The sequence below is a fragment of the Hermetia illucens genome, chromosome 2 (genome assembly GCF_905115235.1).
Source record: "Hermetia illucens chromosome 2, iHerIll2.2.curated.20191125, whole genome shotgun sequence".
In the NCBI taxonomy this organism is placed as follows: domain Eukaryota; kingdom Metazoa; phylum Arthropoda; class Insecta; order Diptera; family Stratiomyidae; genus Hermetia; species Hermetia illucens.
The window spans coordinates 152,007,602-152,028,261 of NC_051850.1; the positions used below are offsets into that span (position 1 = coordinate 152,007,602).

The 20,660-nt window shown below is 38.4% G+C and overlaps 1 protein-coding gene across 3 annotated transcripts in view; it reads left to right on the forward strand.

The window, feature by feature from the left end:
- LOC119650296 (glutamate synthase [NADH], amyloplastic) overlaps nucleotides 1-20,660 on the forward strand; it is a 183,983-nt gene that overhangs the window by 124,888 nt on the left and 38,435 nt on the right. For all 3 annotated transcript variants that reach the window (XM_038052932.1, XM_038052934.1, XM_038052933.1), the window contains one exon: nucleotides 974-1,101. In XM_038052932.1, the coding sequence (XP_037908860.1) occupies nucleotides 974-1,101 (128 nt within the window). The remainder of the gene's footprint in view (nucleotides 1-973; nucleotides 1,102-20,660) is intronic.

Genomic DNA, 20,660 nt, shown 5'->3' on the forward strand with positions numbered 1-20,660 from the left:
CTACTAGCAACAATTTTCCTGAATGCTGCTTCGATGGTTCCTATTGTGACATTTTCCATTAAGTAAAATAGGAATTGGCACTTCAATTGCTGATATTGCACTGAGAGAATTAGACCATGAACAGTAATTTTACATGTGATAAATGTGACTGTCAAAAATATGTCAAAACAATATATATTTACAAATATGTGGTTTTTAAGTTGCACCCCAATTGCCAACAACTGCGATTTCCACCAATATCGGCCGAGGGCGAATGCCTTATTAGGGATCAGAATCATCAAATGCATCGGTTGCATAAGTATATTGTCAGACTAACACCCTTGTTGAATTGACACTTAAAAAGGCCGAATTTGCTCGAATGACTTTATTATAGCGATAAATGATGTTTGCTGAGGAGCCTTGAAAGCTTTGCTTAGGTTAGGTTGTCCAAATTGACATATGGGTTTGTTCGTGGTTATTTTTCAACAGAAAAAATGCTAAAATAAATTTAATTTTTAAAGATAATATCTAAGGTGCTAACATGCGAGGTCATATTTTCATCATCATCAGCTTAAATTGTTCATATCTAATAACTTGAAACGCAATTAAATTATCACAATCATTTAATCATGACTATGGTTAAAAAGCTAACATTGTGTCGAAAAACAGTCGGCTACATGGCTGCTTCCAAAGAATGATTTTTCGAACAATTTCCATGGAGTCATCATGGGAAATTTTCCAGGTTGATTGGAAATTTTGGGAATTTTTAATAATATAATACATAATAATATAAAAACCCATTAAAAATTATATTAAATCGAGTCACAAAATACTACAAATTTGCTTATCACAAAAAAGTTTGCCAAAACTAATTTGTTGGCTAGACAATTTCTTGTCTAACTCAGATATTTCAAATCTGTGCCAAATTTGGATTCATTAGTTAAATATGCGTTAGATGTAGATAATTAACTAATTAAAATTATTTTTCCAACAGATTCTACGTAATGCCCAGACCTTGTCAGAACGGATGAATCACCGTGGTGCATGCGCTTGTGACAATGACACTGGTGACGGTGCTGGTGTTCTATCATCTATACCACATGAGCTCTATGCCAAAGAAATGTAAGTTGGAATAATTATATTTTCTTTAGATTTATAGACGCACAAATGTCGGGAATCCATATTCTATCGCGGAATGCACCTGCTTCCGCTCATCACTTGAAAGATATTGTTGTTGAATTTGAAGACCAAATGTTTTGGCTAAAGTGGCGGAACCTGAGTTCACTTAGTCATTTTATGATGACCAAAATATTTTGTTGAGAATTTTGCAAAAGTATTCAAATGATGGCAGTACTAGGGATACACTTTGAAGTAGAAAGATGATTCTGTTTGTGTAAAATAGTAGTAAATAAGTTGCATATTTCGAACAATTCAACGAAAAGCCTTTTATCTACTTTAATATAATCTCAATTAAAGCTTCACGTTCCAGTTGCTTTTTATTTATAACTTAGAAGAAAAATCACTTATTCCATATCGAAATGCCCCTTGGCCGTTAGATATATAAGTCAACTACCCCCATAAGTCCAAATTTAATTTATATATTTTGATAAAACTGAACATCCACCAGTCATTCACACTCGCCCCATGCTTATCTTCATGGAATTTTCCAAAGTGCAAAGTCGATATTTTGACTGCAAATAGCGCATGAATTTTATCAAAGTAGGTGCTCCCTGCAGAATCATACAATACCCTATCGGTCATACCACAATATAGATCAACTCTAAATGATTTATGACGATAAGTTGTACTAATTTTACACTTCGACTGCTTCATGCATGAAATCTGAGTATTATCGTTTTACTCTTTTATTCTGCCATATAAATATACAATGGTTGAAACGAATCGATTCGGCTGATTTGATAGATATATCATGCAATTACCGTGAAATATCTGCAGATTTGTCGATATTTAAAGATTGAACGCGTTGCACGAGTGTCCATTACGATTGGACGTGGCGGATATTAGATCAATTGCACATACTCAGCAGAAGATTGCATAAACAATTAAGATGAATTGGGTGGTCATATTTTATATTCTGTCTTTCTTTATGCAACAATTAGGCTAGGCTCAGACTGTTCTGAAAAAAATCATCCGTTGAAAGTACCTTATCCCATTCTTTAAGAAAACTGTAGCAAGGGTTTCAGAGTCATCGATCTGGGGTCTTCAAGGGATCAGGCAGTTAAGATACATACCCTGAAACAACCTATTTTCGTATAAAAACGAGAGATATTTCCAATGAGATATGGATGATTTTTTCAATTTCTCAATGCCAGATAACAAAGTGAAACAAGTGTAATGAAATACATAATTTTGGGAGATATATCAGATTTCCACCTTCAAAAGTGAAATGGTTGCAAAACTACAGGCATTCAATCAAAATTTTTATCAGTGAACTGCGATCAGATCAAAAATAATGTGGTATTGTCATTACAGTTGATAAGATATTCAGTTAATTGGAAATCGAGTTTTCACCGGTTAACAGAAAGCTGCGCAGTTTATATGAAAATCAAACATTTCCATGGGTGGTTTATCATCTGACATGCTTTTTGGCAGTAATCATCTTATATCTTAGAGTGAATAGACGATTTTTGATTACGCAGCGATATGAGCCGTTATCAAAGTTCCCATGTGCAAAATGTACATATGAGAGAAGACACGTAGCATCTCAATGGTGATAGTATACCACGTCAAACGTCAAACTGCAGGGGAAATACTATGTACGCCAAACTGCAGGTGAGATGCTTGATGCACCATCAATCAATTCATCAATTGATTGACGTTTCGAGTTCATTTCAGAGGATTACTACTTATTATAAAAGCACCTGGGTCTGCACTTGTCGTTGAGGCTTTTAAGGCTTTGTTGAAGTCTGCAATTTTAACTTTCTCCTTCGAAGTCTTGATTTAGTTGGCTTAGTTTATTGGGTATTCGTCATGTTTCATCGAAACACAGATTCTTTTGCCGAAAAATATCCTCAATAAATCTCGTAGTGATGCTTCAGTGCTCCTCGATTTGAGTCATCTTTTCAAGAAGTAAAATTTCCAGCATCATCTATTTCCACATCACCAGAAATGGAGGTCGGATATTCTGCTTTATTTATTTGTTTAACGAAAATAATAAACCAAACGAAGCTTTAAAACTGTAATGGGAGGAAAGGTCTAACGTACCAAGCTGTAATAGGCTATTGCACCGAGGAACGAAAATAAGGGAAGAAAGAAAGTCTATCGAGGAAGATTCTGTGTAGTTTTAGATAATGGATTTTTTTATAGGCAGGTGAAATGCATTTATGCACAAAATGTCGGACTCCTGTCTCAGACAGACTACCAACTAAAATATCCCCTGGAGCATCCAGGACTCTGACCCAGAACCGTTTGGCACATTACCTCAGACCAGACCAATTTAGTATAGGAACGAAACCCCATAGATTCAAGGAGCCTTAGCTACCCTGATATTTCTCCTATCCACCGTCCTCTTTTACCTTAAGGATGCCTTGAGTTTAACGTATCGATCGGCCCACGTGTCCTCACTCTGCAGCTCAGCTTCAATTATTGTGTCCGGCGACCGAAGACACCCTTCTATCGAAAGGTGATGGCGATGGTGCTCCCACATTCTGCAGAAGAAAAAGGTGTGGCAGGCTTCATCCATCACATTCTCGCAGTAAATGCAGTGGGGTGTCCCGATTGTGTGCAGGTAAAATTGAAAATGCCCATGCCTGCTGAGCAGATGGGTTAGTAACAGTCAACCTCACCGTGCTTTCGATTGAACAGCGGCAGCAGATCTTTTAAAGATATGCGGTCCATCTTCCTCTCGATTCTCTTTCCTAAGATTGCTACCATGCCCGGAGAGTACGGCCTATCTCTTCACAAGCGACAGCTTCCTTATTTCCATTCGCCTTTTCTGAGGTATATAAGCCTACGCTCGGCAGCATGGAGACCGATCGGAATAACTCTCATCATTACTGCTAAGATAAAGGATACAGGATAAAGGAACATGATGGAGCTCTTAAAAAAAGTATCGGGCAAAATTACATTGAACTTTTTCGAGGGCAAGGCAATCACAGTTCCGAAAAGGGGACTATATCTCGCAACTGTTTTAGGACACTTTGAACAAAGGAGTTAAAGAGTGTGAAGGACGTTTCGGGAAAGGAAAAATCGATAGAGGAATGTAATGAAAAGCTGGACATTTGCAGCGAGATTCCTGACATTAAGGCAGTGCCCGTCAAAGTCGAGTTTATCATTTATAGACCATAAGTGAACCAGAATGCTTAGTTCGACTGTAAAGTAGCACATATAGTAAAGGAACTGCAGCAGAAAAGAGTTTAAGGTCATTGCCATGCATCGGTAAAGCAATCAGTCAAAAATAGTTATAGTTAGTTCAAAAAGGATTTTTTGTGGTACACCAAAAGAAGGGAAAGGATATGCATTTGTTAAACTTCCCTTGGTAGCTCAGTTACCTAAATAGTTGAAACTCCTGCTTCTTTCTCTAATGAGAGAGCAAACGAATAGGAATGACGCCGCTAACAACCGGAGCTGCTGCTTCGAATACTGTGCGATATGTTGCGGCTACTGTAAGCGCAGATGTACGTTGTACAGGCGACTGAAGTAAATCATTGCGTATATCGTTGCCATATAGCAGTACCAAATTAGTATTGATTATGCTTGCTTTGCGTAGGACCTACGCCATTTGCCATGAGCTGGCTTGGTATTACCATTACATTTCACCTTGATTCAGTTATCGATATTTCACTGCCCGTTTGAGCGGGTTGATGACAAAGATAATATCACTGTTTTTTTTAAAGTGAAGCAACCTGTATCCGCATGTTTCGACGACTTGCAATAACATTCACAAGAGATTCAGACTCCTGATGAACTTGAGCATTTCACATCTCGCGAAATAATTTCCACACTGAGCATATTTCACGCTAGTGAATACATCTTCTTGTTCCCAGACTTTTCTGGTTTGAAAGTGTGTTGCTTTTCAGAGAAACCGCCAAAATTCTGAATAGCTTCTACCATTCGTGGCTTTAGCACTTCTCCAAGCAGCTTGCCAGCTAGGTCCAGCATATAGTGGAGTGTATGCAAATAGTTGCGTGGAATCCCAGTTTTCCTTTATGAGCAGGGCCAACTCTTGCTTCTTCTATATTTCTGGAAAACTCCTTTCAATAGGCAAGTCTATGAAGGTTCGCACGTCTCTGGCTTCTGTTGTAGGAAGAAGCCATAAACAGAACCCTTTTCGCCAGTTCGACGACCCGCAAGTTTTCTTCTATATTCTCCTGTTCGATAGTCTAGTGGAAAAAGATTTTGAACGAATCGCCCCGGCTGGTAAGTTTGTCTCTTTTCTGGCCTTGGAGGATGCCATCGTTGACTCAAAGCTTCGATGTAGACTTAACTGTCAGTGGAAATAACTATATATTATATATATCCATAAGAAGTTAGATCACACAGTGTCTTCGCTGATCTACCTTGGAAGAATTTATGAATCAAATCTCCTGCTTCAACTCTAGTCTGTCCTAGTCGGGAATCCCGTAGCAAAGAGCTTAAGCCCCGTAACACCATCAACATCAATGTGTTAATCTTGGTCCCATTGTAATTACTGCTCAGCATGGGTCACTGCACAACAGAACCATAAATGAGGGTGGGATAAATTGTAATTGAGTAATAATTATAATCGTTGGCTGATCAAGGCCTTGAAACGTGTAAGACTACTTCATTCAAGACCGCAATAGTACACTACAAGACTACAGTACATTGTAGGAACCGAAATCTTCATTTTTTACAAAAGACTTTTCATCAAATCACTTTTAACAATTCCCTTTTGAACTTCGTCAAGATTTGATTCTTGACTTTTTGTAGGAATACCGGGAAGACTGTGCCCCTGGGACGTCCCTTTGCTTATGGTCATGGTAATATGGTTGCCTTTCAAATCTGATTGAAGTACTCCGGCCTCTAGCGTAAATACTATCCAATAAGTCACAGACCCTCTCCAATTTTGATTAGAACCTCTTGAATTATTACTATTTAGATGACCTTCTTGCCCAGGAAGGCAGTCAATGTGAATTACTTATGGTACGTTGTTCGTTCAATAACACTTAATTACCTAGGGAACCATAGCTGGTACTATCTTGTCTGGGCTAGGAAATGTATATGGTGACAACATGTTCATTACATAGCTGATTCTTTCCTTCGTGAGAATTGAATCAAAGTTTACTAGCGACCAGAGCTGCCTAATCTCAAAAAAGATACAAAGCTCCCCACACTCACTAACCACAACACACGCTTAATATTTTTACATTAGTGCAGCTAGTCCTGATGGCACCCTTACACATTTTCAGGCAGTCATGTATGGCTGTCAATACTATATTATTATATATTGGATATTTCTCTAGTCATCTTCCTGAGATAAGATAGATTCTCATTACTTCACGATGGCAATGCCTTTGTGCTAGATTTTTTCGGGCAAGAGATTTTAAAGATGACTTTTATTATCTTCACTAAATTCTCAACCAGTCGGAGTGATGGAAAATTTACCTCCAATATTCTGACCAAACTTCTGTAGTTAGCCCTCCTATGTAGATTTTCTAGATCGTTTCGTAACCTTTACCGCAAGGTTCATATTAAGGAGTATCCAATTGTGATTCGAAAATATCTTTAATTGGTCGTCCTTCAGTTCTCCATGCGGAAGGATGAACTTGTGAAGCAGAATGTTGGTGCACTATCTGTGTGACAATACCGATAACTTCGTACCAATAAAATCAAAGTGTCCGGATGGCTCAAGTGGTTAGAGCGCTGGGCTGTCGAAGCGGAAGGTCGCGGTTCAAATCTCGCTGGGGGCAGAGGAATTTGTTATCGTGATTGGATGTCGGACACCAGTCGACTCAGCTGTGAATGAGTACCTGAGTCAAATCAGGGTAATAATCTCGGGCGAGCGCAATGCTGACCACATTGCCTCCCACAGTGTACTGTGGTGTACCGTTACGGTCTTGAATGAAGTGCTCTAACACACTTCAAGGCCCTGATCCAATATGGATTGTTGCGCCAACGATTATTATTATTATTAATAAAATCAAAAATCTACCCATCACTTTCGTTAATTTGGATCAGAACACTGAGAAAGGCATGTATTTTTGTCAAAAAGTGCATACATACTTTCTGACAAAGGATCTATCTGGGCCTCTTTCGATCGACCCCTTTTTCGCTGAAGAGTTATTTTATTGTTATATCTCCTGCAATATATATAGTATTATCCTGTGATAAGACCACATACATGTGGTTCTTTTTGTGAGAAGCTAGCAGTAAACAATGATTCTGGTAGAACGACAAATTTTCATTTCCTGCAGCATTCCGTTATGGGTGTCAACTGGATTGTTGTCTGATCTTGAAAACTGAAATACTTTCACTTTGGTATTCTTTTTCCAGGGCTGTTAAATTGCTCCCTTGAGGCTCTTCCTCCATCCGCAGGTATCGCAGGGTTGTGAAAGTGCAGACATTGGAGAAGCTCATCTTAATCAATTCGTAATTCTGGTAATCATATCCAAGCAACAGATTTCGAAGGAATCGAGTCATATGAAATTCGTTTGGGTTTTATACTTTTCCAAGCGTTCCATGCGTTAGAAACGCATGCCATGGGATGATATGCCATGGTGCTCCTGGATCAATTTCAAAGCGGGGTACTTCTTTTGCCCGGCGCATTGTCAACTATGTACTCAATAAACATCTCAGACAGCTTGATTTTCATACGACGGCGACAGTTTGCCGCTAGTGGAATTGAAAAGCCGCTGAAAAATTTCAAGAACTTATTTGTCTTGTTTCCTGATGAAGTGTCCAAGTTCCCATAACCTTGCACATCCTATTCCTTTGGCTAGCGTAATTAGACTTTTTCTGAAATCGGAGGATTCCAGCTGACTTTCGTTTCTTCCTGTAATAGTTTTGCGAGGAGATTCGTGAGCGATAATTTCGATTATGGTATAGCTAGTACGCCCTACACTTATTATAAGGACAAGGGCAGAAAACTGACAGTCTGTCTTCCGCCTTACTATCAGAAGTCCCGCCAGTCAATGGTTTTACCACGGATGCTGTAGGCAGCTGGCGCCAACTGCGTGTTCCCGATTGTGATCGGCGGCTGTTGCCTTCTGATTACAGGCAAACAATTCGTCCTCCGTTGATGCGCTAGGATCGCCTCTCCTCACCTACTTTTGCTTTTTTTTGTTTTTTTTTTGTAAAATAGAGTCTATGTCCTGCCCTTCCATCTTAAATTAAACCGAAGTTCTAAGGGTATTTGATCACACCAAGGTTTCGGCAGCATTCTATATACCTAAAAATATTCTCACTGGCGGCACCATGGGCCCATTTTTTCAAGTTCTGCGTCGCCATGTTTCCACAAGTGAGTCAGGTGACTGCCACTACATCATGGCCGCGAATTGTATAAGTGGTCAATTATTTTCCCCCGATAATTCTTTAAGTTCTAAGCTTATGGACTGTAGCTAGGTAAGACAAAATACCAACATAATACCGAGAACCTAACCTTTCCGATTTTTTTAAGATTAGCTAGAACAAGCTGGCCGAAATCTATAATGTCGCTAGCCTGATAGATGCAAGCAATCAGTTGTATAGCAACCGTTTCCGACATCTTCACCATAGAAGACATCTGTCATGAAGAATAAAGTGGACACATCTTCTAGGATTTCCCAATTTTTCACCTTCCAATGGCCGAAAATACCCCTTCCATCATGGATAGTTTGAATGCGCTTATGAACCACTCGGATCTGATTGTAGCAGCCAACCTGAGAGTTTTTGACCCTTCCGGTCTACCATGTTAATGACGGAAATACCAAATAACATGCCAAATGAATGATTCAGGCGTCATGAATTGTCAGAGGCTTCTTGAAGAGATTCCGTAATGGATTTTCGTTTGCGGAAAAATTTCGATTATGCTTCTCGATATCGTTTAAGTGGGAATTTTGTGTGGCCTTAAAAATAGAACGACCGCATTATATGAAGATCGACAAAGGAATTGGGTCATCAAAGAGAACCATATGAATCTGTATCTGACAGAAAAAAAACCCCGACTATTCAATGTGTCTTAGTGATTGTTTCTTGATACTGATAAAGCGAATCAACTTCTTTCTTATTACTTTATTTATAAACGAGAATATACTAAGCTCCGTCATAACCTTTCCAAATAACAAGGTCAGTCCTGTATTGGTCAACATATATTTTCCACTTTCTTCACATCTTGTGAAATTGCTCGATAATTTTTTCTTGCTTGCTTATTTTCATATGTTCGGTAATGAGGTGAATGACTCAAAACATAGATTATCAACATGCAAAAAATGGAAAATACGAAAGCAGCGAAAAAAATTATGCCCCAGTTATTATTCTGTGATAAGATAACTAAGTAGTGATATTAGCACCTAATTATTCTTGGCAATGAACGAGGTTATCTTGTAGACGTTTAGCAATTGATTTTTTTCTTATGCAGAAGTTCTGATTTTTTACGTAGAACAGAAATGGGACTGGGTTGAAAGATTACCAGCATTTTGATGATTTTTGTTTAATTTTGATTGATTGTAGCAGGAGTAAATTTCTTCTTTCTTTGGAAGGGACGTTGAAAAATACTGACAAAGGAAGATATGCTACGAAAAAAGAAATTAGATTAGAAGATTAAAAGAAATTTAAATGTGCTTACCGTATAACATCTATCACGTGTTGATTGGGAGGTAGCGATGAGGAGCTCAGTACATAAGAGAGTTCCGAGTTAACCAGGACTTTAAGGAACTTGTCCATGTGAAGGGATCGTTGGGGAAGCTGTGAAATCACTCAATCGAATTCTCTCTCTCTCTCTCAGAGAATATAAAGATGAAAATAACGTCTATCGAGTCAACGTTAAGATTTGTGGGGTTAGGACGTAGGTTAAGTAGTGAAGAGTGATTCCAACCTATCTATGGACTCGATCGAGTGCAAACTAATTAGAGTGTCACGTACACTCCACAGGGATAATTTTGTAGTTTTCAGGTGGAAATATGGTAGAACCGTCCCGTCGTTTCGATTGCTTTCAAGAGTATAAATTGACTGAATATCGTCGATACGTACGAATAAAAAGTAATTCGTTTTTTTTTGAGAATTGTGGGGTCCTAAGTCCGCATCAACTTAATGCCGGACCAAACCAAATGGGGAGCAACTTACTCCCTCTTTTTTTTGTCCAGGGACCCCTAGTTTAGGGCTTAGCACCCAAACTTTTAAAATATGAGGCAATGACGGCTTTACGGTTTCTTACCAGGACAGAGGCAAATCTTCAGACGCTGCCTCACCTCTGTCCTGGGAGCAGCGCGATATTAAGTGCTCCTTTATATAATTCGCAGAACAAAATATGACTACCAATTATAGTGAGCGTAAATTCGCCCTATAGACCAGAGCTTGGCCAGAGCTGAAACTATTTTTTTTTCTAAGAATTGTGGGGTCCTAAATCCGCATCAATTTAATGCCGGACCGGACTAAATGGGGAGCAACATACTCCTTCTGGTTTTGGTCCACGGAAGGGTCCGTTTAGGGCTTAGTAATTCTTACCAACCATTGAGAATCTGGCAGCACTAGTCATTAGGATATAGGGTTGCATCGACAGTGAAAAAATTACGAGGGTGGAGCCTTCGATGGTATGGACATGTAATTCGCACTGATGAGACCTTGCTTGCCAAGATTGGTCTGTACGTCAAAGTCGATGTCAAATGACCAAAAGGCCAAACAACATAAGTTTGATATACTTGATGGTAATTTGAGATTTTCGCGACTCCATCTAGATCAGATCTATGAGCAATCAAAATGGGGTAACCGATCTAAACGCGCCGACCCCGCTGCGAAAAAGGAGCTGATGTTTAACACCTACACACGTATGTACGTATGTCTGAATATAATAAAGCACTATAAATTGCATATATTGTTATGATAATAGGTACCATTTATAAGCATACAGACAGCGCGTGACTTTATTCTATCCCTGAAAATGCTTGAGACGAGTAAACACAATTTGCAGCAATTAATTTCCATAATTTCATAGAATCTCACCTATTATGTGATAAAATTTACATGTGTTGTCCGGTAAATCCCAGAGACTGAACTAGTCCAGCTGTTCCATTAATTATTCATAAGAAAGAGAAAAAATTTGCATATTATAACCATGCGAACACAAAACTACTGAAAAATTTCCAGCGTGCAGCTTGATCTAAATTAAGTCTAAGTTTATTGAACTCATCAAAAGATTCGTTGAATTAATCTTCAAAGAAAAGATTAGACGAAGAAAAATCAAGAAAATATATGTATATCTAAGTATGTAGGAACGTGATTCGTTCGGAATGCAAAAAAGTATAACGTTCTTAAGTGTTCAAGGCCTTTCTGGGGGGTTCTATCAGTGTCGTCAACAAAATGCCTAGTCATATCACAAGAACGTCCGCCCGCACGGCGCTAGAATGTATCTAGAATTTTAAATACTTGCAGAGAGTGATGTGTGATTCGGCTAACAAATGAAATTTATGCATGGCTTTTGCCGAATTCCCCTTTGTAGACCAGGTTCACAGATCTATCGCCTGTGAAGTGCAAGATTTGGCGTTTATTTTTAAGCTTGGAAAATTTCCAAATAGAAATCAAAATGATTGATTATCCCAATTGGTGGATGATTATTTTTTTTACTTTTTTTTATATAGAACACGTGGTTGATATAGGCCATGTTTTTCTGGTTCATCCAAAATTATTTTATTTTGAAGCGGTTTTCAGGAAGTGAATTTAGTAAAATTGGTCAGAAAAATTTGCAAATATTTTTATCTAGAATCTCATTAATCAGTTATTAATTATTTTTTTCAAAGAATAGCCGATATTACAAGAAGGTAAAGAAAAATATTAACAAGTCGGAAAACCGGAAGCTGGACGCTTCGGGTATGAAAGGTTTTGTGTATTTCTTATATAAAGACATTTGAGTGTGCATTTGCCCCATTAGTACGTAGCACGTAATATATGCATATATTATGTGAGAGTATCCACTTTCGGGTGATATTGGCTTTTATAGTCTTGAATTTGCAAGGAAACGACAACTTTGACCTATTATAACTTCGTTAATAATAGTGCGATTTCAACCAAACTTGGTAGAATCATGCTGTATGTAATAGCCTACATTACTGCATTTCGTGGTAATAGGATGAACTCAAGGGGGTTTTGCAGCCAATAACAAAAAAATATAGTAATATACCGTTATTAACTTTATTTGAAAGGATATCGGTATGGAAGGTACCATATAGTGGCAGCCTTTTGGTTTTTTCAGATTTTTCGGTTGAGTAGTTTCTGAGAATGGGTCCGTTAAAGAAATGATCATGAAAGTATGTAACTCATTGTATGCGTGAGCGTTCACAGTTCCCATCCTTTCACCAAATTTGCTGGTAATCGCTACAACCGTCTCCGAGAAAAATGCGTGTGACGGACAGACAGACAGTAAACCGATTTTAATAAGGTTTTGTTTTACACAAAACCTTAAAAATCAACTGAATTGCTAGTTTCCATCGGTTGATAATAGGAAATTAGGACGATAACGCACAAATCCCTCCGAATACTCATTTGCACTGAATTTCTGGTGAATTCAAAAACTCTTATCAAAATGTGCACGCTTATGTACAGTATTGGGCAAAAAAATCCCATCAGTAAGAAAATCTGATTTTTGAGAAAAAATATCGAGCTGATAAAAAAAGTAAATATGAGGGTTTTTGTGTATTGATATTTTGCACTAAAAATAATTCTGGGAGAAGAAAAAACTATTTAAAATTTTTCAGGAGGGACTTTTGTTCAAAATTAGTCTACTTTACGAAAAATAGGTAAATTTGGTTTATGTTTCATATCAATCACAACACTTGTCTAAACAATAAACTCATAAATGTTGAATTAGTATTTCGTTGCACCTGTTTTTTTCTTAATTACGGCTCTTATCCTCGCTTGTATTGATTAAATAAGATTCTGCAGAATATGCAGGTCAACTACATCATTCCACATCCTTAAGAGGATTAAATCAAGCTCATGTTGGCTTTTCGACTTCTGTGCAGCTACCTTTTTCTCCATTAGTGCCCACAAGTTTTCTATGGGTTTTAAATTCGTGCTGTTCCCGGGCCAAGTCAGCTGCTTTACTGAATTTTCGGCCAGAAACTTGCGCACCTCCAAACCAAAAAAAGGTTAAATAATTGGAAAACCTTCAATATTTCTTATAAAACAGCTGGAGAAAATAAAAAAAAATACTACTTACAATATGGGCCCTGTGAAAGGTAGCAGAATCGTCCTGAAAGATGACTCCACTTAAATACTGATATTGCTCTTCAATACAAGGTATCAGATGCTCCTCCAAGATTTGTTTATAGGCTGCACCATTGACTGTTTCATCAATTCATGAAAGTCCTTTCACACCATAAAACGAAAAGCAGCCCTAGATCATCCTGCTCACCCGCTGGTGTACTGTGATTTGAATACCCTCCCCACTGAATCGCTCACCTGATCTTCTCCATACGCGGTGGATCCCATCTGACCCAAAAATATTAAATTGGAACTCATCGGAGAATGTTACAGTTTGCCATTGTTTCAGGGTTCAATTTTTGTGGTCCTTTGCCCATAAATAGCGTTGCTTCCGCATTCCTCCATTTAAAAAAGTGTTCTTTGTGACACGTCGGCCATGAAATCTGCCCTCTATGAGCCTCCGACGAACCGTTGATGCATCAATTTCTGTCCCAATGGAATCCTGGAGCTCTTTTTTAATGTCCGATGAACTTTTGAACCGATCCCGCAGACAGAATTTCCACATCAGTCTGTCTTCGGCTGATGCAGTCTTTCTCGTCCTTCCAGAATCCTGTTTCCGGGTAGTGCACCCAGTGGCCCGGAATTTTTTTTAAAAAGTCAGCACAACGACCGGAATTTGTCGTGTGCTATATTTTTTATGAAATAAGGTAATTATTTCTCCTTGGTCGATATCACTCATTTCACGTGTTTTTGCTATTTTTTCAATTAACGCACTTCAAAAACTTACCACTGCGAGAAACTACAATCTAACGGTACAGCAGAGTTTTGTTGTATAAATACAAATTAAAATAACGAACTTACGAGAGATTATGTAGGGCACACTTAACTGATCGGATTTTTTGCCCAGTACTGTATATCTAAGGATTATACTATGTTATACCATGATTTACTTGTGAATCACTCGTTTTCGATTTCATCTTAAGTGAAAAGAAGAAATTTCGAACAGCTATCATCAACTCATCACAAAAACAATTCGATGAAAGGCCCATGTGCCATCCGTTGATTCTCACAGCATTAAAAAAAAGTTATACATAACTTCCAAATCGCTAAGAACTATGTCTTCTAAATGGCAAAAAATTTGGCGGAGGAGTTTTTGCGACTATGGGAATATCAAGGCTTCAGACACTAGAAGATTGGGGGCTTATATTTGCATATCAAATTTCATGTACTATATTATGGTTTATATTTGTGGAAAATTTTGTGATACTAGAATAAATTTAAGGGGATCCTTCCAGTGAAATTCAAAAATAGACTAATATCCTATTATTATCTTTATTTAAACAGCCATCGGTATTTATTTTAACAGTCGAGGGTATGAAATGGATTTTGAATAAATGCGTCGCCCTGTTTTTTTCAAAATGTCCCGTTGTGTAGCTTCTGAAAATGAGTCCTTTCCACTTCAAATTCGTACGTTTTGAGCTGTCACTTCTACTTTTTAACCGATGTTAATTTTTTCGTAAAATACTAGTCGATGCATTTCATTTGATAACTGACACGACTATATTCGGAGAAAAATGATGTTACATCCCTCACCTTATTATATCCACATAAAATCACAAAAATCATGCCATTCCTTGTATGCATAGAATTTCCCAGTCCGCATAAGTCTACCAAAGTTCGTCCTAATAGGTGAAGCCATTTCCAAATAAAGTGCATCTTACTGACGTAATCCGACTATAATAGGATTTTGTTTTTACACAAAATTTTAAAATAAAGTCTACACAAAGTAATGCGAAAGCTGTTCCTGGATGGAAAGTCCAGGCCAAAAAGGTTTTTTAGTCGGTAACCTTCAAAGACGGCTAATGATGCATTGAGTATTTCACCCGCCTTAAGCATAAAAGAAAGTATGTAAACGTAACTATAAATAGTTAAAAAAAAATCAAAATAGAAGGATTCATTAGTAGATGGAATTACATTCTTAATCACTTAACTACCATTTAGATTTACTGGCTGCTGAGTTTTCCGAGTGAGGAACTATCCAAGAAGTTAATGGTTTGAAAACTTGTGTTAAGCATTCGGCTTCTTCGATTTGTATAATTCCTGATAACATTCAATAATTTTATTTATAGAAGAAGATGTTTTCATTTATTCATCTATTTCGTACAAGCTACACTATATAGAAAAAAAACTTCAATCCATTGTTACCTGAATCTACATCTAGCTTCGTTCATGGTATCTCTAGTTAACTCATCCTGCTGACATCAAAATTCTTTTAGAATTGTTTAATATAATAGATAATCATCGCTTACCGTTATGTAATTCTGTCATATTGTTCAAAAATTTGACTAACTACCTGTATGTTCGACAGATAACAATTAATACTTCGTCTACGGAAGTAGTACGCATTGGTAGGTAAACCAGCTATACAATTTCATCACTTCCATCGAGAGTTGGCGTCGATCATCTTCTTCTTCCTCCTTTCCTTTGTCCTTGCAAAAGCTGGATCGGCTAATCTTAATCCGTGTCGCCATTTCGCTCGGTCAAATATTTGATTTGGATGGAATCACGAAGCTCTCAAATTACCATTCAGTATATCTAGCCATTATTGTTTCGGCCGAACTTTTGGTCGGTTCTCATCGACTTTAATGTTGACACCAATTTTGGTAAATGAGTTCTCGTCAGCGCAAGTTACGCTCGTAATGCTTCAAAATCTTAGATGCTGCTATGATGGGGGATGGCAACATCAATAATATACGCGGAGCGACCCGTCTTGTTAACTAACAGTACGTCAGGCTTGTTTTGTGGAATATGGTGATCAGTCAGAAGTTGCCGGTCCCAATACATACTGTAAGCAGAACTATCAAGTACTGCTTGTGACTCATATCGGTAAACCGGACATGTTCCCGTGATCAGCCCATGCTTGTATGCAAGGATTTGATGGATCACCTTACATACAGCATTATGTCTGGTGATGTATTGCATTGGCGCCATAACAGTGCAGCCAGAAATGAGATGGTCCAACGTTTCTTACGTCGAACTACACCTTCTATACTGGTCGTTCTCCACTCGCTATTTCATGATGTTAAATTTTTCTAAGCTCGGGTGGCGACTACATCCTGAATGGCATACATGAATCCCCTCGTCTCAGCAAAGAGCTCCCCCACATATAGCCATCTGTTCGACAAATGTAAATCGACAAATGGTTGCCAAAGACAATTCACGTGTTTACCATGCATTGCCTTCGACTTCCATTCATCGATCCGCTTTTGGCCTGACTTCACCCCACTCAGAGCATTGAAAGATCGATCCTTCAAGTTAAGTGGAGTCACCCCATATTCTGCCTTACAGATACCCGCATGCAAGGGTCTCGCCTGTTGTTTGCTGTAAAAATAAGTGCGCAGCGAGTCGACTTGACGATGATGTTGTTCCGCCACGTCAACTACACTCCTACCTCCGATGTCACTAGGCAGAGTTTAGATGATGCATATTATTATTAATTTCATTTAAACATGGAGAGTATTTTGAGACCTAAATACCATGTGCATGGACCACCATATTTGTTTCCAGATATTTGAGTTGGGTGTTCCAGTCAATTTCGAAATGTTAGTAATATACTTTTAGTAAATTTATTTGAGCAGATATCTAGATTGTCTAGATTGCCTCTGTGTTTCTACGGACTTTGTTAACCTACTTTCTGTGAAGTCTGGACCAGTTTGGATAAAATAAAACCAGCTAGAGCGTTGCCAACGCTCTCGTTGCAATTACTAAATAATCACTTAACGTTGACAGACAAGCTTTAATAAATTTATTAAAGATTCCTTCAATAAGGATTATGGAATTTTAAAAGTACTTCTAACGTTTCCCTTTTATCCATTTGCTTTTCTGCTTTGGCTACGAATTGGGCAGTATATTTTTTCGATCTAGAGTTTACCAATGCTTCGAATGATATTTGTTTGTTATTTGCTGCTGGTTTCGTTGCTTGGATCTGGCGGCCAATTAGACCATCAATTTGAGAGTTACTCATTTTTGTTTTAATGAATTTATGATTTTTATTTTTTTGAATCACGTCATTCCGTCATATAGCAAGTGTCTATAATTTGATTCAATATCATGAAAATCATTGAAAAATAGATTGAATCAAGATCTCACTCTGTTTAGTCTGAATCAGAATTGTCATTATTGAGCTCGATTTCGAATTAAATTGGCCATCAATAGAAAATTGTTTACGAATGTATTCAGCAATGAAAATATACTAATGACATAACCAACATCATCGTGTAATGGTCCAAACTAAAATTTGACCAAATATGCCATATGATGAGGAGGTTCAAGTCTTACGACTGAAACATTTGACCGTATAATTTAATTTTTCACGGACACCAGATTTAGTAATAGATGCTGTTAATTTGTTTAGAACACACCTCCCTGCCATCATTGATGGCTTCTGCCTATCTGCTCCCAGTTTTTTAGGGCGACCGGAGAAGACAATGCACCAAATATATTTGCTGATACTTCAATGTCAATTTTGAATTTCTTTTTGCAAAGTCTCCAGAGCTTAGGTATTGTTTTAACTACTGAACAAGTCGGGAAAATCGGAAGCTGAACGCTTCAGGTGCAAAGGTTTTGTGTTTATGTAAGAAAACTTCGATATACGTTGCACAATTTGCGCATCCATACCTAAATATTCCTTCGTGTATTTCCCAATTTAAAAATATACATACTGAAGACGAATGTAATTACCATTTTCATCCCAAGCAAACAAATATTTTACATTTCTGTCATTCAACTATCGACTATCGCATCGACTTTTAGTACCTAACCATTTTCACTTTATTGTAATACTGATAAGTAGTGTTTGAGCTTATATATGGAGTACATGCTATATATGTATGTATGTATTATATGTATTAGTAATGGAAAATTTTCATCAAATTTTCCAGTATTGTACCATATAATGTTGTTTATGCCCATACCAAATTTTCTATTCCTAGGGGGTGGGGGTTTTATGACAATTTCTAAAATATAATAACATATACCAGGTGTACAAGCTTAAATCCGTTGTTTTTTTTTTTTTAAGAAAAACACGTTTTTTTATAGGAACCAAAGAAAACTTTATCCAAATTGCTGGTTTTTGCTATCTACACATTTTTTTCATCTCTCGGGTAATTTATGGATACCATGCCAATAAAATTGTTGATTTTTCGAGGCAAACCACGCCATCAAGCCATTTTCGGAAGTTTGCGTAAAAATCGGAGTGCTGCCCAGTGAGCGAGTGGCCCATCGATGAAAACAGATGATAGTCGGATTGGGCCAGGTCTGGTGAATAATCGGGGTGGGGTAGTGTATCCCAGTTAAGCGTTTCTAGGTAGTTTCGAACTTTTTTCGACGTGTGCGACCGAGCATTATCATGGAGGAAAATCGGCTTTTCATGTCTTTGTTGATACTCCGGCCGTTTTTCATTCAGAGCACGATGCAATTTGATGAGTTTTTGGTGATAACGGTGATAACACGCCGCTGATCCCACCAAGCGCACAGCATCGTCTTCCGTCCGAAGCGATTCGGTCTTGCAGAAAATGTCGCTGGTTGGCCGGCATAAACCCACGATTTTTTTCGTTTAGGATTCTCAAGATAAATCCATTTTTTATCACCAGTTACAATCCGATGCAAAAACATCTTTTTTTGTGTCTGGCAAGCCAGATTTCGCATTTGTTTTGGCGCCGCTACATCGGCCTATCGTTTAATTCATGCGGCATCTATTTTCCGATCTTTTGAACCTTACCCATTGAACGTAGATGCATGGAAACGGCTTGTTGGGAGACACCTAATTGCTTTGCGAGCATTTTCTGCGTTTGAGTATCGTCCTCGTCCAAAAGAGCCTCCAATTCCTGGTCTTTAACTTTCCCGGACTTTCACGCACCTTGTCGCTTAGATCGGGTGCTCAGAGGTGGCGGCGAGGAAGATGGGGCGGCAACCCTATCGGCCAAACCAAAACCAAGTGGTCGAGGAGAACCTCCATAGTGGTGGCACCGGGAGACGCTGTAATCACTTTGGTTTGGCGGCCGTGATTCAGTAGGCGAATGCTCCAAAGGCTTAATCAGGGCGATCAGACCCGAGTCTGCACGGGGACTCATCTGAAGTGGCAAATTGGTCACGAAACCTTACCAGGAGTATACTGGTACCATGGGAACCGGGAAAGCCCCTGGACTCACATACTTCGAGTGAACTCCTGTTGTATGTGAGGACAGCTCGGTTATTTGCGGTTGGCCCCCCTAGTGGGAGTTTCATGGTGGTTGTGGTTATGCTCAAGCGAGAAGAGACCTTCGGGCCTCGGCGTGGTGTTGTATATTTCGGTAGAGATTTAGGTAATTCTTGCATCCACCAGTATGAATGCTAAGCCATGCACTTGGCATAGACTGGTACCGTTGTTGCTTGTCTCAGCGGGGCTCTGATTGTGGTCACAAAATCAATCCGTGTCTGAAGAGGATCGTAGGATTAAGTCTCACGACACGTGCCTACGTAAAACACCATGGGCTTTACTGTCGCTCAGATCGAAATCGCCATCTTTGAACCGACGGAACCAGTCTCAGCGCGTTGTTTCCGATAGAGCACCAGCGCCGTAGGTCTCCACAAGCATTCGACGCAGTTTAGCGGCTGATTTCTTCAAATTGACGCAAAAAAGCAGAGCCTCCCGCAAATGCTTCTTTCCGGGGACAAAACTGGACATGATTGTTGAAGAGAAAAAGTGTATTTTTGCTTGAAATTGCTGGTGATATGCACTGACAATTGTTAACAAATGTAGAACTAAAAAAAAAAATATGGCGTGCTCATAGCACGCTTGTACACCTGGTAATTATTAATTTTATTTGAACACGCTGAATGAGTTGTATTTTGAGGCCTAGATTTTATATATGTTGGATAGGATCTGATAACAAAAACTGTTTGATTTTGTGAGGCTCCATGCTGAGCCCTCACTCCCCTGTTTTGCCTGATATCAAATCCGCACGACTTGTACTAAAAAGGACGGTATGATGTATCGAACGATACAGTGCAGTATTACTCGGTGATGTTTAGGTATTACATTACAAAAGATCACTTATCACAAGAGTAATATCATCATAATTTCTCTACTAGCTGATTATGTGGTCATTTTATTATCTTAAGTGATGTTACGATGTTTGGTGATGTTGGAATCGCGCTCGGTGATAGTAATGTGATATTACGTTTTGAGGTGATATTACTTTTGTGATATTACATTCATCACCTATTCATCTCTATATTTGAGAGCTAAAATAAATCAAATATTGCCCAGAGGAAAAGTGTTTTTTTAGATAGCATAGCACTTAGCTATTTTCCTCCGACCGATTTTCACC